The sequence below is a fragment of the Bos javanicus genome, chromosome 14, assembly GCF_032452875.1.
Source record: "Bos javanicus breed banteng chromosome 14, ARS-OSU_banteng_1.0, whole genome shotgun sequence".
NCBI lineage: Eukaryota > Metazoa > Chordata > Mammalia > Artiodactyla > Bovidae > Bos > Bos javanicus.
In genome coordinates, this window is record NC_083881.1 from 52,348,792 (window position 1) to 52,366,347 (window position 17,556).

Below are 17,556 nucleotides of genomic sequence, written 5' to 3' on the forward strand. Positions count from 1 at the left end.
GTGGCATCATTTATGAACTCATTCATGAACAAATAAAAATAGAGTGCCTATCTAATTTCATATACTATGCAGATAATTCAGTCAATTGTTGATCCCTTGTTTAAAATGTATTTGATTTCTCTTCGTAGACTAGTTAGTCTGATGGTTTAAGTAATTCACTTATCCTTGTATGGCTACAACATGAAAGTTAAAAATCTTTTGTAGGACCTGTAAACATGAACTTCTTCAGATTTTCATAGCTCTCATATACTTTTTAACTTTTCCTTATTTTCTATTGTACTTCCTGGTAGTGTGCTATTTACTCAGGGATTTTATTAAGTTTATATCTCCTGTGTGATATTTAATACTCATCATATGTAATACTCTAGTCATGAAAGGGAACACATAGTAAGTCCCCAAGCTACTTCCAGCTTATAGAGAATTCTCAGTGTTTTAACATCTGATTCTGCTCAGCTCAGCTGTATTTTGGTTAATAAGCCTCTGAGTATTTTCATTTTACAGGATGATTTATTTATTAATGGTCAGGAGTAGAATTTAGACTATATATGCATAGTCTGAATCGTGTGCCACAGATCCATCTTCCATCCTTCTTTACCCTCAAAGTTTTTCCCTTTTAATTTCTGTAGGGCATTTTGAATTCTATATGGAATCCTATAACCTTATTTAGCCAATCCATACCACTCCTCTCCCTATCTTTCACATCCTTATCTAGATGAATGCTTCCAATCCATGTACATGTGTATATAAACAAACACCCACCACCCCAATACATACAAGCTTATTGACTCAGTCATTTAAGCTTACTTACAGTGTTCCTGTTAAACTCATACTCAGGGTGAGTGGGCTAACAGAATAACTCCTGTAACTTCAACTTCATATAAATGTTTGATTTTCAGAGGATGTATACAGTGGAGCAGATAATTCTGATTCATTAATATTTCAAAAAAAGTTGGTGCAGGTTGTTCGATAGGAGATATAAAAAAATTTTATATTCAATAATTATGTATTGTAGTGATTGACTGTGGACACCCTGGCGTTCCTCCTAATGCAGTCCTGTCTGGTGAGAAGTATACCTTTGGTTCTACTGTTCACTATTCCTGCACAGGAAAGCGTACACTTCTAGGCCAATCATCAAGGACTTGCCAATTAAACGGCCATTGGAGTGGATCACAACCTCATTGTTCAGGTACCACTAGGAAAATTGGATGATGTTTATTGGAAATTACATTATGAGTATTATGACTGGGGCTATTTTATTAGTAGTATTATGATAAGGGCTTCCCTGGTGGCTCAGTGGTAAAGAACCTACATGTTAGTGCAGGAGATGGAGGTAATGCGGGTTCAATCCCTGGGTCAGAAAGAGTCCCTGGAGAAAGAAATGGCAACCCACTTTAGAATTCTTGCCTGGAGAATTTCATGGACAATGGAGGCTGGTGGGCTATAGTCCATAGGGTCTCAAAGAGTTGGACAGGACTTAGCAACTGAACTTGAACACAAAGCAATCTAAAGAGATACAATAATACAATTCTCTTTTAAAAATATCACGAGGGAAGCTATAAAATTATTTTTACATTTATCAGAATTCTTAAGGTAATTTAGAATTTACAATGCAAATTAATACTGATCTTATATATGAAAAATTACAGGTGTAAGTTTTGACTGTGTTGTATTGAACATAAGTGGGTTTAGAATGCTACTTTCTGTGAAATGCTTTTATCCATTAGAATAGCAAATCACTTAGGCTTTAGCAATTCCACTTTCAGATCAGATCAGATCAGTCGCTCAGTCGTGTCTGACTCTTTGCGACCCCATGAATCGCAGCACGCCAGGCCTCCCTGTCCATCACCAACTCCTGGAGTTCACTCAGACTCACGTCCATCGAGTCAGTGATGCCATCCAGCCATCTCATCCTCTCTCCTCCCCTTCTCCTCCTGCCCCCAATCCCTCCCAGCATCAGAGTCTTTTCCAATGAGTCAACTCTTCGCATGAGGTGGCCAAAGTACTGGAGTTTCAGCTTTAGCATCATTCCTTCCAAAGAAATCCCAGGGCTGATCTCCTTCAGAATGGACTGGTTGGATCTCCTTGCAGTCCAAGGGACTCTCAAGAGGCTTCTCCAACACCACAGTTCAAAAGCATCAATTTTTGGCGCTCAGCCTTTTTCACAGTCCAACTCTCACATCCATACATGACCACAGGAAGAACCATAGCCTTGCCCAGACAGACCTTTGTTGGCAAAGTAATGTCTCTGCTTTTGAATATGCTATCTAGGTTGGTCATAACTTTCCTTCCAAGGAGTAAGTGTCTTTTAATTTCATGGCTGCAGTCACCATCTGCAGTGATTTTGGAGCCCGCCAAAATAAAGTCTGACACTGTTTCCACTGTTTCCCCATCTATTTCCCATGAAGTGATGGGACCGGATGCCATGATTTTCCTTTTCTGAATGTTGAGCTTTAAGCCAACTTTTTCACTCTCCACTTTCACTTTCATCAAGAGGCTTTTTAGTTCCTCTTCATTTTCTGCCATAAGGGTGGTGTCATCTGCATATCAGAGGTTAATGATATTTCTCCCGGCAATCTTTATTCCAGAGGTAATATTATATCAATGATTTCCTTTTAGAATTCAGTTCTTTGTACCTGAACTTTTAAGCAATTGATTATTTAATAGCATGATTTTAAAATAAAGTCCTAAATGTTTTAAATTAAACTAACCCAAGTTTTATGAGAGATGTTTATCTATCATAATTTGATTTATTAAGGCAACAGAAAACTCCAGTGTCACTATAATCCCAATAGCATTTTCTTAGAATATGTAAACATTAAATCTATTTTTAATAATTTTTTCACAAATTAAGCATTTGATAAACATTATCTAAGGTCTTTAAGCTACTATTTTTCTTCAATAATTGTTATTTCAGTTTTCAAGCTGTGAGGTTACCCTACTTAATACTATTCATTCTATTTTTACCTATCTGCCGATATTAGTGCTTATTTTTCTGCCTATTTTTTTATTTACATATTTATTTTTGTGTTATTGTATCTCTGTGGAGATCATATGATGACTTATTAGGAGTTGTTTCACATTATTCTTCTTTTAGAGGTAAAAGGTGTGAAATAGTTCATTAATTTCAGTTATGTTAATTATTATGTAATTATGGTTAAATCCTATGAGGTCACTGCCTGGGACTTCAGATTTAATATATAAATTATGGAAACTATCAGTAAATTTACTCACTCAGATAACTGATAATACACATAAACCCACAAGCATTTTCTCTGTCACACACACTCACGATGGATTAGAAAGCTACTACTTAGTTGTAGAATAAATTGTGTATACATATATTTAAAAGTGAAATAGTGTCATTAAATCTTTATGTGGTTATTAATATTGCTCATATGATGATAAGAAAGTATTAGGAAAGATTCCAGATGCACAGAGCATGTCAAAATTGGCATCTAGGTAGACAGAAAGCACTTTCAATGATTATACCTTCAACTTTCTCTCTCTGTTTCTCTGTCTCTCTCTGTCTTTTCTCTATCTGTCTTACTGAATGCTAGTTGTGGCAACTTTAATTAGACATATTTAAGAAATGAGAATGGGACTGAGCACACCCTACACACTATAGTCAAGAGAAACACCCTGTCATGAGCAAAATCCTTCTTAACAACTTGTCAGAGTTTCTAGTCTTTGTTTATAATTCATTTTTGTACTTTTATGTATAAAAAGTATGGAGTTTTTTCATCTTTGGTCAATGGTCATTAATAGAGAAGATTAAATGGTATAAGTTTAGACTAGAAATATTATACTTTAATATTTACATTTTCCAACACATCACTGTTCTGTTTTAACAGAAACTGATTTTAATTCAGAGAAGAAAAGATGAAAATTGCCAAATCCACATTATAAATTTTAACTGTATGAATCCATTGTCATTTGAGCCCAAAGAATTGTCAATTATGAATTTTCCATTACCTTGGTTAAGAACTAGATTCAGGAAATACTAACGAAATGTCTTCAACTTATTAGATGTTTCCAAATATCACTGGAAAATAACACCATGCTCCACAACTATTTTCTTTTTCCTTTAGGCTTTTTCTTGTGACTGGAGTCAAATGGAAAATATGAATTACGATTTTACCCAGTCAACTTACCATATTAAAGCACAACATTAACAGCAACAAAAAAAATGCCCACAGGATTGATGGACTAAATCATGAGTTTAATAAATGTTTATTGAATTAAATTAACTTGGACTGTACTGAATTGCAGGTGATGCTACTGGTACATGTGGGGATCCAGGTACTCCTGGTCACGGTTCTAGACAAGAAAGCGATTTCCGAACCAAGAGTTCTGTACGCTTTGCCTGTGATACTGGTTATATCCTTCATGGTTCAGAAGAAAGAACATGTTTACCCAATGGCAGTTGGACTGGAAGGCAGCCCGAATGCAAAGGTAAAGTCAAGTAGAAACTAATAACATTGAGAATGCTGGAATTTGATGTGGATCACATTCAACTGTGTGCTGCTAAGTGAAATTACTCCTTCCAGTACTCTCTGTCTTCAACCACGGAATAAAAGTAGTAGTATTCCAGTTTTACCAATACTATCATATAAAAGAAATATGACAGGTAATAATTATTAATTTAGTCTCAAGTATGTCTCAAGTGTCATTTATATACAAACGTTATTCACATCACAGCAGATATCAAGATTGGAAAAGCTAAAAAGGTATTTTTCCCCCATCACAGTGCTCTGAATTGTTGACAGCACTAGGAAAAACATTGGGTTGTTCTTACATCAACACATTACCTCACAATATGTTTTAGTTTTCAGGTTTGTAGAAATGGTAAAATATAGAAAGATGTCTAAGTATACATGATGTTTTTCATTTATGGGTATTGCTAATAACCAGAACAGAGGAACCTGGTTGGCTACAGTCCATGGGGTCGCAAAGAGTCAGTCAGACACAATTGAGCGACAAAGCACAGCACAGCACAGAATTGTTCTGATCGATTCAGAGTTAACAGGATCAAATCTTTACAATATTGACTAAAAAGAAAATGTTGCAGGGAAAATATCCTTATAATTTAAATTGCTCTTTTTTGAGGTTATTTTAGGGCAAAAGCTAAACTTACAAAAGTATTTATGAAACTTGCTTGATGTTGTACCAAATGTATTGGTTTTATAAATAGAAAACAATTCCCAGTGGAACCTTCTTAACAGTTTTTTAATTGACTATATTTCAGAAACTTTTTATTATGTTTAAAAACTATATCTATATTTTAGGAAAGGCATTCATCTTTTAAGTGGACTGAATTTAATACTGGTAAGAGAGAATTACAAATCAGTTTCCGTTATAGGTTGGGGAACAAAGTTGTTGAGCAAAAGACACTAAGTACGCTGTCTTCACTTCATTTCTCAAGCTTAGTTACCAAAGGCAAAGTCTTTATAATGATGTTGCACATTATGAGGGTGATAGCTAAGTCAGCCTTTTGTTCAGCTGTACTGCAAAATATTTTTAGATGAAATGCAACTCAACCCAGTGCTAACCTTGTTTTGTTCATATATACATTATAGATAAAACAGAAGTAGGAGTTGTAGCAAATATAACAGAATTAATACTTTTCTCATAAAATGGAGCCCATGCAATTCACTTTGTAAAACAGATTCTAGTAAATGAATAGAAAGAACAAATAAACAGAAAATACAAAAGAGCAAAAAAAAATTGCAGTTATAGAAGAAATTCTGCATAAGTACTAATCAGAAAATTATGGTTAAGCATCAAAGCATCATTTTTCATTTGTTTTAATATGAAATTGTAGTGTATGTACAGCAAAACTAGAACTTCAAAGCATATCTGGAGCCTTTTTATTACATTTTAGATTAATTTGATAAAATGCATATATATTGTTAGCTTTGACCTATTAACTCCATTTTTGAGAATTTAGTTCCTAAAGAAAATAAAAATATTTAAGAGAACACACAATCATAAAGATCATTATTTTTATTTCAAACACTCTAACTACCAAAAACAGGAACCAATCTGACAACACTAGAAAAAATATCACATAGGAAATTGTATATTTACATAATGTGATAGTGAAAATACTAGAATAAGCCATGAAGCAATATGAGAAAATGTATCATACAAAGCTTAGTTGAAAAATAAGATTCAAAATTATGCATTCTATTAAAATCATAGGAAATGATAGTCACTTGAGAGAAAAATATAAAAGTCAATATAATAAAAATGACAATATTACAGAGAGGTGAAATTTGTAATACTTTTATTCTCTTTATTTCAAATGTTTTGTAGTGCCGTATTACTTTAGTAATGGAAAACCTTTCTGAGAATACAATAGATTATCTATTAAATATTAAATATCTATTAAAGATTAAATATTAAAATATCAAATGAATATGATAAAATATCTTAAATAAAAAATTACAGATTTAAAGAGTGTAACATTCTTTGACAAACTGACAAGGTTTTTAAAAATGATGGGACATGATATTGGAGGGGTTGTGTGAAAATAAGCAAACTTTCACACCATTGATACAAATGTGTATTGTTATATAGTGTTCTGATAATTTGGATAACTCTGTATATACTCAAAATATTGTTCAAAACTTAAAATTATCCAGAAATTCCACTTTTAGAAATTTACCTTAAAAATAGGATCAATGTACATAGTTGTATATTTAAGCTAGAGTATATTATAACCCAAAATGTTAGAGAAACTAAACTAAATTGAATTTCATGTTTATCAGCAGGACATTGGTTAGTAGATCCTGAATACACACAGAATGGAACAGTATCCCATTACTAACCTTTATGAAAGATGCCCAAATTATTATTTGCAAACTGTTTGTTTCCTGTCTACCCACAAACCTATAGCACCGCTAAAAATGACAGACAAAATTAAGTATTTAAGATGTAGGGATTCCCTGATGGCTCAGACGGGTAAAGCATCTGCCCAAAATGCAGGAGACCCTGGTTCGATCTCTGGGTTGGGAAGAGCCCCTGGAGAAGGAAATGGCAACCCACTCCAGTACTCTTGCCTTGAAAATTCCATGGATGGAGGAGCCTTGTGGGCTACAGTCCATGGGGTCACAAAGAGTCGGACACGACTGAGTGACTTCCCTTAAAATGTATAATTATACTTCATATTCATACAAATAGCCTTAAAATTTGTAAAGTCTTAGGAAGTTTTCTTATACTGCAACAAAAGTAGATATTGTGACTGACATAGGCTTCTTTTTTAATATATAAAAAATTCGCTTATGCCGTTGATGGCAAGTAGTTAAACATAATATGGAATAATCATATAAGGCATTTATGTTTGTGACTCCTATTTAGGATGTATTGAAAACTTAATGAAAATCATTCCTACTTTGTTTTATTCAGTTTATTTTTGTAGACTTTGGTCCAGAAATAGAGATTATAAAGTTTTAATGCAAACCAGTTATATAAAAGCAAACACAATGCTTATAATATTTAAGTGTATATTTTATATTTGTTTTCTAACAAATATAATTGTAGTAAATCTTTGTTGCTTCTCATTACATATCTTCCAATCTTACATGAGTAGTTTTTTAGGCAGAGACTCTTAAAATCCTTCTTTGAAAGATTTTATATTACCCAAAAGCAATACTCAAGTAATTATGTGCAAAGTTTTTACCAAAATGACTAACAAAAATCATAAAAAATAGCTATTCTATGATTTGTATCCCAGTAAGTAAACTAATAAAATCAATATAAATTCATCTTGAATTTTAACTCCTCATAAAACAGACTTCAATGCTTAAAGGATTTTTATAGCTTCTTTGGACAATTTGAAACAATCATTTATTCCTTAACTGTTCGTGAGAGGATTCTTGAATGCACTATTTTTATATATACTCTTGACCATTTTGTTTTATAGCTGTACAGTGTGGTAACCCTGGGACAACAGCCAATGGAAAAGTCTTTCGGATTGATGGCACAACATTTTCTAGTTCAGTCATTTATTCCTGCGTGGAGGGATATATTCTCTCTGGACCTTCAGTTAGGCAGTGCACAGCCAATGGAACGTGGTCTGGAACTTTGCCTAACTGTACAAGTAAGTTTTTTTTCAATATTTTGAAATATCACTAGACGTATGAAAAGTAGTTGTATAAACATGTATGTCTGTGTTTTGTATTATAATTAATCAAACCAGGCAAGAGTTTGAATATTTATAGGTGGTTCAGACCATAAGGAATCTGCCTACAATGCAGGAGACCTGGGTTCAATCCCTGGGTGGAAGATCCCAAGGAGAAGGGAATGGCAACCTACTCCAGTATTCTTGCCTGAAGATTTCCATGGACAAAGGAGCCCAGTGGGCTCTAGTACATAGGGTCACAAAGAGTCAGACAAGACTGAGCCACTCTTTCACTTTCCCCTAAAAATGATAGTAGTGTTATGGTCGCATGTATACTAGTGAGTTTAAGATTCAGCTTCCAAGGTATTATATAGGCAGAGAAAAGAGGGATCACAGAAAATCAGTGTTATTAAATATAATTTTACAGTATATTAAAAATAGAGATGAATTATCCCCTATAATCAAGACTAAACATATAACATTCAAGACTAAAAATAGAATGAAATTTTATTTTGCCAATCTCATACATATTAATTGTTAACTTGGTTTTTTGAAAAGTGGACTGATTATTTATGGGTTCTTGCACTGTTTAGGGAGAAGGCAATGGCACCCCACTCCAGTACTCCTGCCTGGAAAATCCCATGGACAGAGGAGCCTGGTAGGCTACAGTCCATGGAGTCACTAAGAGTCGGACACGACTGAGCAACTTCACTTTCATTTTTCACTTTCATGCATTGGAGAAGGAAATGGCAACCCACTCCAGTGTTCTTGCCTGGAGAATCCCAGGGACGGGGGAGCCTGGTGGGCTGCCGTCTACGGGGTCGCACAGAGTCGGACACGACTGAAGTGACTTAGCAGCAGCAGCAGCAGCACTGTTTAGGGAAATCTTAGTGGCAGATTTGCCCTCTTGAGATGTAAAATCTTATGGCATTCTAGTGATTCAGCATCATAAAGAAATTACCCACTTGATGGATTTTTAAATGTACTTAAAATTCCTATATATACATTAATGCTTACCTATGGAAAAAAATAGAATTTACTTAACAAACAATAATTTATCCACTGGAAAATCATGGCTGCTTATATTAATTAAGAGGAACTGCAGCAGCATCATATAAATCATGAAATTTTTGAAAGAAGAACTATTTTATGTCTGTTCAGAGACTCACTCAAGGAGTTATGAGAAGTTGCCAAAGTCTTTGAATGAAGTAGGCTCTCAGGACACTAATGGAGTTTCTTGTGTATTAAAATTTGAACAGATTATACTTTTGAAATAGAGGTCTTCATTAAAAATAGTTTGTGAATATCAAAATAAATGGGCATAAATAAAATTTGTAAATGAGAAGCATACTGCTTCCAGGATTCAAAAAGACGTTGGTGCTGAGAAGGTCAATATTTCTTGACCGTGTCAGTAATGGATCCACTCTTGGCTGATGTAGTAATTTCCAGAAATATATAAGCTAGACCTTGTACTGTATGTGGGTAAATGATCCATCACCTGCCTTTTTTTTTTTTTCTTTAGCTCCTTTGTGAGTATTTGTACTTTCTGAATAAATGACTGAAAACAATCTATTCATAGGAGGATGCCATCAAAGTAATGCCATATCGTATTTGTGATTCTGGAGAAAGTTGGTTGTATTAATAGTTAATATCTTCCTTGAAAACTGTGTGTGATGGCAAGGCTGTTGAGATACTGTGTGATTATTTTGTCTCTGGAAAGCTGAGGACAAACTACAGCTCAAAGGTCGTTGAAATAAGCACTATTAGAACAATCAGCCAAATCTGCAGTAGCAAAATAATTTCCAGTTATTGATCTGAGTCAGTAATAAGTAATATTCCTGGCCTTGTGTCAGTACCAGATACTGTTATATCTCCTCTTTGGGAGAAGTTCTTTATTTCTCTTTGGACAGTTTGGTCTTGGCTTAATCAGGTTTTCTCCTAGGTCTCCAAAGATTTTTGTGAATGCGTGTCCTCTTTTGTATTCCATCTCATAAAGTTCCACTTTGTCCTCTTCTGTCCAATCCATCTTTAAAACTCAGGGAATCCACTTGGCTTTGCATAGGGTCCTTCTTCCTGTGCCCGCTGAAAAAATATCTTTGGGCAATAAGATGAGACAGTCATAGAACTCATCTCATCTGTTTCCTGTCACTCGAGGTTTACTGTGCTTTGCTGCCTGATGAAAGCTGTATTTTTATTTTTTATTTTTTTTTTTGAGGGGGAGTAGGGTTGAGAAGTTGTTTTAAAACAACTTCCTTGTTTTTCTGTCTTGAAGGAAAGAAAGTCTCCCACTTTCTTTGAAAACGTGTCATTTTTGTAAAACTGAACAATTTAACAATTAACAAATATGCTTTACTCTTTTCATACTATAGGGCTTCCCTGGTGTCTCAGATGGTAAAGCATCTGCCTGCAACGCACATGACATAAGTTCAGTCCCTCGGTTGGGAAGATCCCCTGGACAAATAGGCTTTGTTGTTTTCATTCTATACCACCCTACCTGAGCCTTTAAAACTCTTACCCAGTGCCCTTGAAATATTAGCTCAAATGGCACATTTGGGAAAAACCCTGCTAGGACACTTCTTCTTCATATCCCTTTGGCTAAAACTGATCTCGCTCAATGCTGTTTAACTCTTCTATTTCAATTACTTATACCACTAAACTATAAACCTCAAAGGGTAATAGGAATCAGGGCTGTTTTATCTCATTGACCCTCTAGCCCATGATATGTAAATTTAGTAAATAGTTATTGACTGACTCATGTATCTCATATGAGCTTTTTTTTTTTAGCTATTAGTACATATGACTTACCATTCTACTCCATTTTAAAATACTTGTAGAAAGGGCTTGTAATTTTATACATAACGTGACACATGATTCTGGTATATGCAAGTGTTAGTCACTCAGTCGTGTCTGATTCTTTGTGACCCTTTGGACTGTAGCCTGCCAGGCTCCTCTGTCCAAGGAATTCTCTAGGCAGGAATACTGCAGTGGGTTGCCACATCTCCTCCAGGGGATCATCCCAAACCAGAAATAGAACCGGAGTCTCCTGTATCTCCTGCATTGCAGGCAAATTTTTTACCTACATGCTGAGTCATCAGGGAAAGTGTTTCAATATACAGTTATGGAAAAGAATGAAATAATGAATACATTCAGAGTAAAGGAAATCTGCTGAGTAGCACATTTTTTCATGTTGAATAACAATTTCATTTATTCATGGGTAAATACCTAAGTGTTTATCTAAAGTGTTTGCCAGTTTTAGTAAAGATAAACAAATAAACACATCCTAATTCTTAAGACTGATATTGCATTAAATTTTTTACTGAATCGTCTTTGTTTTCCTTAGGAAATTTTTAACCAAGTTAAAAACACTCAATCAAGACAGACTGGTAGGAAATAACATATCAAAATATAAACTCTTTTTTTTGTGTAAGTCCCTTAAGGAGAAGTATTATGTTCAGTAAGGCATTTCAAACATTAGCTTTTAAATGATATATTGCTGTTAAACTGAAAACTGAGAATTTTAATTGTTGATTTACTTCTTCAAATCTTTTTCGATTTAGGCAAAAAAACTGCTAAAACCTAGAAGCAACCCAAACCAAAGGCAGAACTAAAATTATCCTTCCAAAAAGAACACAGAGAGAAGTTTCATTGGAAATTAAAACAGATTAAACTTTTATAATTAAAGAATTTAAGATACTAAAAATTAATATGCAGTGATCCATTGCTTAGAACCAGAGTTTCAGAGTCTTTCTTGTTAATTTGCAATGGAAGTTGATTTAAAGAAATGATTGATAGAATAGTGTAACTTTAGAGCTGGAAGAGATCGTGGCATAGACTCTCATGCATAGGTCAGGAAACTGAGGCACCAGTTCATTTAATTGACTTACTAACTACTAACTTTGTCTTGTGAATCTTAACAAATTGTGGAAAATTTTTAAAGAGATAGGAATATCAGACCGCCTTACCTCTCTTCTGAGAAACCTGGTTGCAAGTCAAGAAGCAACAGTTAGAACTGGATATGGAACAACTGACTGGTTCCATATTGGGAAGGGAGTACATCAAGGCTGCAAATTGTCACCCAACTTATTTAAATTATATATGCTGAGTACATCATGTAAAATGCTGGGCTGGATGACTCACATGCTGGAATCAAGATTCTGGGAGAAATAACAACAACTTCAGATATGCAGATGATACCACTCTAATGGCAGAAAGCAAAGAGGAACTAAAGAGCCTTTTGATGAGGGTGAAATAAGAGAGTGAAAAAGCTGGTTTTAAACATTCAATAAACTAAAATCATGGCATCCAGTCGCAATACTTCATGGCAAATAGATGGGGAAAATGTGTAAATGGTAACAGATCTTATATTCTTGGGCTACAAAATCACTGTGGATTTTGGCTGCAGCCACAAAAGTAAAAGACGCTTCCTTCTTGGGGAAAAACCTATGATAAACATAGATAGCATATTAAAAAACCTGGGATATCACTTTGCCAACAAAGGTCCATCTAGACAAAGCTTTGGTTTTACAGTAATCATGTACAGATATGAGAGTTGGACCACAATGATGGCTGAGTGCCAAAGAATTGGTGCGTCTGAATTGTGGTGCTACAGAAGAATCTTGAGAGTCCCTTGGACAGCAAGGAGATCATACCAGTCAATCCTAAAGGAAATCAATCTGAATATTCCCTGTAAGGCCTGATGCTGAAACTGAAGCTCCAATACTTGGCCACATGATGCAAAGAGCTGACTCAGTGGAAAAGACCATGATGCTGGAAAGACTGAGGGCAGGAAAAGAGGGGAACAGAGGAGGAGATGGTTGGATGGCATCAGCACCTCAGTGTCCATGAGTTTGAGCAAACTCTAGGAGATAGTGAAGGACAGGGAATCCTGGCGTGCTACATTCCACTGAGTCACAAAGTCAGACATGAATTAGTGACTAAACAGCAACTACTGACAGAGCTCACCACTGAGCAATCATTTCCACCACATAAACAGAGAAAATTTCCCGTTGGATGAATTTTTAAATTTCTTAGAAATAAAGGAAACTGTAAGTTCAAATAAAATATGTTTTTCATAAGTTTTGATTTAATGTAATGGTCTTTTGTGGGCATTTTTTATAGTATCTATATACAAGGATATAAATATTAATTGAATTAAACTAGGTGTAAGAAAAATTAAAGTATTGGACTAAATTTCTAAACCACATTCCTGATTCAAATTTTTGGAAAACCCACCTAAGCAAAACAAAACTTCCCTTTTATCCTTTTCATTCAAATTGTTATTATTTTTATTATTTTTATGCATAAATAAAAATATGTCATTCAGTGTTTACCATTTGTTAGCATTTGTGTTTTTGGAAGAGAGTGTGCTATGACCAGTGGATTCTCTTGGCAAAACTCTTAGCCTTTGCCCTGCTTCATTTTGTACTCCAAAGCCAAACTTGCCTGTTACTCCAGGTATCTCTTAACTTCCTACTTTTCGTACAATGCATAAAAGTAAAATGGCTTCTGGTCTTACGTTTAGATCTTTAATCCATTTTGAGTTTATTTTTGTGTATGGTGTTAGAAAGTGTTGTAGTTTCATTCTTTTACAAGTGGTTGACCAGTTTTCCCAGCACCACTTGTTAAAGAGATTGTCTTTAATCCATTGTATATTCTTGCCTCCTTTGTCAAAGATAAGGTGTCCATATGTGCATGGATTTATCTCTGGGCTTTCTATTTTGTTCCATTGATCTATATTTCTGTCTTTGTGCCAGTACCATACTGTCTTGATAACTGTGGCTTTGTAGTAGAGCCTGAAGTCAGATAGGTTGATTCCTCCAGTAGCTAGAGAGGGTGTGGAGAAAAGGAAACCCTCTTACACTGTTGGTGGGAATGCAAACTAGTACAGCCACTATGGAGAACAGTGTGGAGATTCCTTAAAAAACGAAATAGAACTGCCTTATGATCCAGCAATCCCACTGCTGGGCATATACACTGAGGAAACCAGAAGAGAAAGAGACACGTGTACCCCAGCATTCATCGCAGCACTGTTTATAATAGCCACGACATGGAAGCAACCTAGATGTCCATCAGCAGATGAATGGATAAGAAAGCTGTGGTACATATACACAATGGAGTATTACTCAGCCATTAAAAAGAATACATTTGAATCAGTTCTAATGAGGGGGATGAAACTGGAGCCTATTATACAGAGTGAAGTAAGCCAGAAAGAAAAACACCAATACAGTATACTAACGCATATATATGGAATTTAGAAAGATGGTAACAATAACCCTGTGTACGAGACAGCAAAAGAGACACTGATGTATAGATCAGTCTTATGGACTCTATGGGAGAGGGAGAGGGTGGGAAGATTTGGGAGAATGGCATTGAAACATGTATAATATCATGTATGAAATGAGTTGCCAGTCCAGGTTTGATGCACGATACTGGATGCTTGGGGCTGGTGCACTGGGACGACCCAGAGGGATGGTATGGGGAAGGAGGAGGGTGGAGGGTTCAGCACGCGGAATACATGTATACCTGTGACAGATTCATTTCGATATTTGGCAAAACTAATACAATATTGTACAGTTTAAAAATAAAATAAAATTTTTTAAAAAAAAGCAAAATGGCTGTCTGATGAGGCCTTACAAATAGCTGTGAAAAGAAGAGAAGCCAAAAACAAAGGAGAAAAGGAAAGATATAAGCATCTGAATGCAGAGTTCCAAAGAATAGCAAGGAGAGATAAGAAAACCTTCCTCAGTGATCAGTGCAAATAAATAGAGGGAAAAACTAGAATGGGAAAGACTAGAGATCTCTTCAAGAAAATTAGAGATACCAAGGGAACATTTCATGCAAAGATGGACTCGATAAATGACAGGAATGGTATGGAACTAAGAAGCAGAAGATATTAAGAACAGGTGGCAACAATACACAGAAAAACTACAAAAAAGATCTTCATGACCCAGATAATCACGGTGGTGTGATCACTCACCTAGAACCAGACATCCTGGAATGTGAAGTCAAGTGTACCTTAGGAAACATCACTACAAACAAAGCTAGTGGAGGTGATGGAATTCTAGTTGAGTTATTTCAAATCCTAAAAGATGATTCTGTGAAAGTGCTGCAGTCAATATGCCAGCAAATTTGGAAAACTCAGCAGTGGCCACAGGACTGTAAAAGTCAGTTTTCTTTCCAATCACAAATAAGGGAAATGCCAAAGAATGCTCAAATACCACACAATTACACTCATCTCACATGCTAGCAAAGTAATGCTCAAATTTCTCCGAGCTAGGTCAACAGTACATGCACTGTGAACTTCCAGATGTTCAGGCTGGTTTTAGAAAAGGCAGAGGAACCAGAGATCAAATTGCCAACATCCACTGAATCACTGAAAAAGCAAGAGAGTTCCAGAAAAATATCTATTTTTGCTTTGTCAACTATGCCAAAGCCTTTGACTGTGTGGATCACAATAAACTAGAAAATTCTGAAAGAGATGGGAATACCAGACCACCTGACCTGCCTCTTGAGAAATCTGTATGCAGGTCAGGAAGCAACAGTTAGAACTGGACATGGAACAACAGACTGGTTCCAAATAGGAAAAAGAGTATGTCAAGGCTGTATATTGTCACCCTGCTTATTTAACCTATATGCAGAGTACATCATGAGAAACGCTGGGCTGGAGGAAGCACAAGCTGGAATCAAGATTGCCAGGAGAAATATCAATAACCTCAGATATGCAGATGACAGCACCCTTATGGCAGAAAGTGAAGAACTAAAGAGCCTCTTGATGAAAGTGCAAGAGGAGAATGAAAAAGTTGGCTTAAAACTCAACATTGAGAAAACAAAGATCATGGTATCTGGTCCCATCACTTCATGGCAAATAGATGGAGAAACAGTGGAAACAGTGGCAGATTTTATTTTGGAGAGCTCTAAAATCACTGCAGATTTTGACTGCAGCCATGAAATTAAAAGATGCTTACTCCTTGGAAGGGAAGTTATGACCGACCTAGACAGCATATTAAAAAGCAGAGACATTTCTTTGCCAACAAAGATCCATCTAGTCAAGGCTATGTTTTTTCCAGTAGTCATGTACGGATATGAAAGTTGGACTATAAAGAAAGCTGAGGGCAGAACTGATGCTTTTGAACTGTGTTGTTGGAGAACTCTTGAGAGTCCCTTGAACTGCAAGGAGATCCAACCAGTCCATCCTAAAGGAAATCAGTCCTGAGTATTCATTGGAATGCCTGATGTTGAAGCTGAAACTCCAATACTTTGGCCACCTAATGCGAAGAATTGACTCATTTGAAAAGAGCCAATCTTTCCCCTGATGCTGGGAAAGATTGAAGGCAGGAGGAGAAGGAAATGACTGAGGATGAGATGATTGGATGGCATAACCAATTCAATGGACATGAATTTGAGTAAACTCCAGGAGTTGGTGATGGGATAGGGAGGCATGGCATGCTGTAGTCCATGGGGTTTGCAAAGAGCTGGACATGACTGAGCTACTGAACTGAACTGAACTTTGCATTCCAGTTCCCTATGATGAAAAGGACATCTTTTGTTGATGTTCATTCTATAAGGTCTTGTTGGTCTTCATAGAACTATTCAGCTTCTTTGGCATTAGTGGTTGGAGCATAGACTTGGATTACTGTGGTATTGAATGGTTTGCCTTGGAAACGAACAGAGATCATTCTGTCGTTTTTGAGATGGCACACAAGTACTGCATTTCAGACTCTTTTATTGACTAGGAGGGCTACTTCATTTCTTCTAAGTGATACTTGCCATTATAGTAGATTTAATACTCATCTGAATTAAATTCGCACATTCTGGTCCATTTTAGTTCACTGAATCCTAAAATGTCATTGTTCACTCTTGTCATCTCCCGTTTGACCACCTCCAATTTACTTTGATTCATGGACCTAACATTCTAAGTTCCTATGCAATATTGTTCTTTACAGTTTTGGACTGTAATTCCATCACCAGTCACATCCACACCTGGGCATTGTTTTCACTTTGGCTCCATGTCTTCATTCTTTCTGGAGTTATTTCTCCACTCTTTTCCGATAGCATACTTGGCCTTTACCAGCCTGGGGATATCATCTTTCGGTGTCATATCTCTTGCCTTTTTATATTGTTCATGGTGTTCTCAAGGCAAGAATACTGAAGTGGTTTGCCATTCCCTTCTCCAGTGGACCACTATTTGTCAGAACTCCCCCATGGCCCGTCCATCTTGGATGACCCTACACAGCCTGGCTCATAGTTTCATTGGGTTAGACAAGGCTATGATTCGTGATCAGTTTGGTTAGTTTTCTGTGATTGTGATTTCATTCTATCTGTCCTCTGATGGGTAAGAGGCTTGTGGATACTTCCTGCTGGGAGGGACTGGCTGTGCTGGCATCATGCTTCAGTTCAGTTCAGTTCAGTCGATCAGTCGTGTCCGACTCTTTGCG

General features: G+C 36.0%; 1 protein-coding gene across 1 annotated transcript in view; it reads left to right on the forward strand.

The window, feature by feature from the left end:
• Positions 1-17,556, forward strand: part of CSMD3 (CUB and Sushi multiple domains 3) — a 1,469,335-nt gene that overhangs the window by 1,390,532 nt on the left and 61,247 nt on the right. Inside the window, exons 57-59 of the mRNA XM_061439111.1 lie at positions 1,013-1,186; positions 4,270-4,452; positions 7,925-8,101. Of these exons, the coding sequence (XP_061295095.1) occupies positions 1,013-1,186; positions 4,270-4,452; positions 7,925-8,101 (534 nt within the window). The remainder of the gene's footprint in view (positions 1-1,012; positions 1,187-4,269; positions 4,453-7,924; positions 8,102-17,556) is intronic.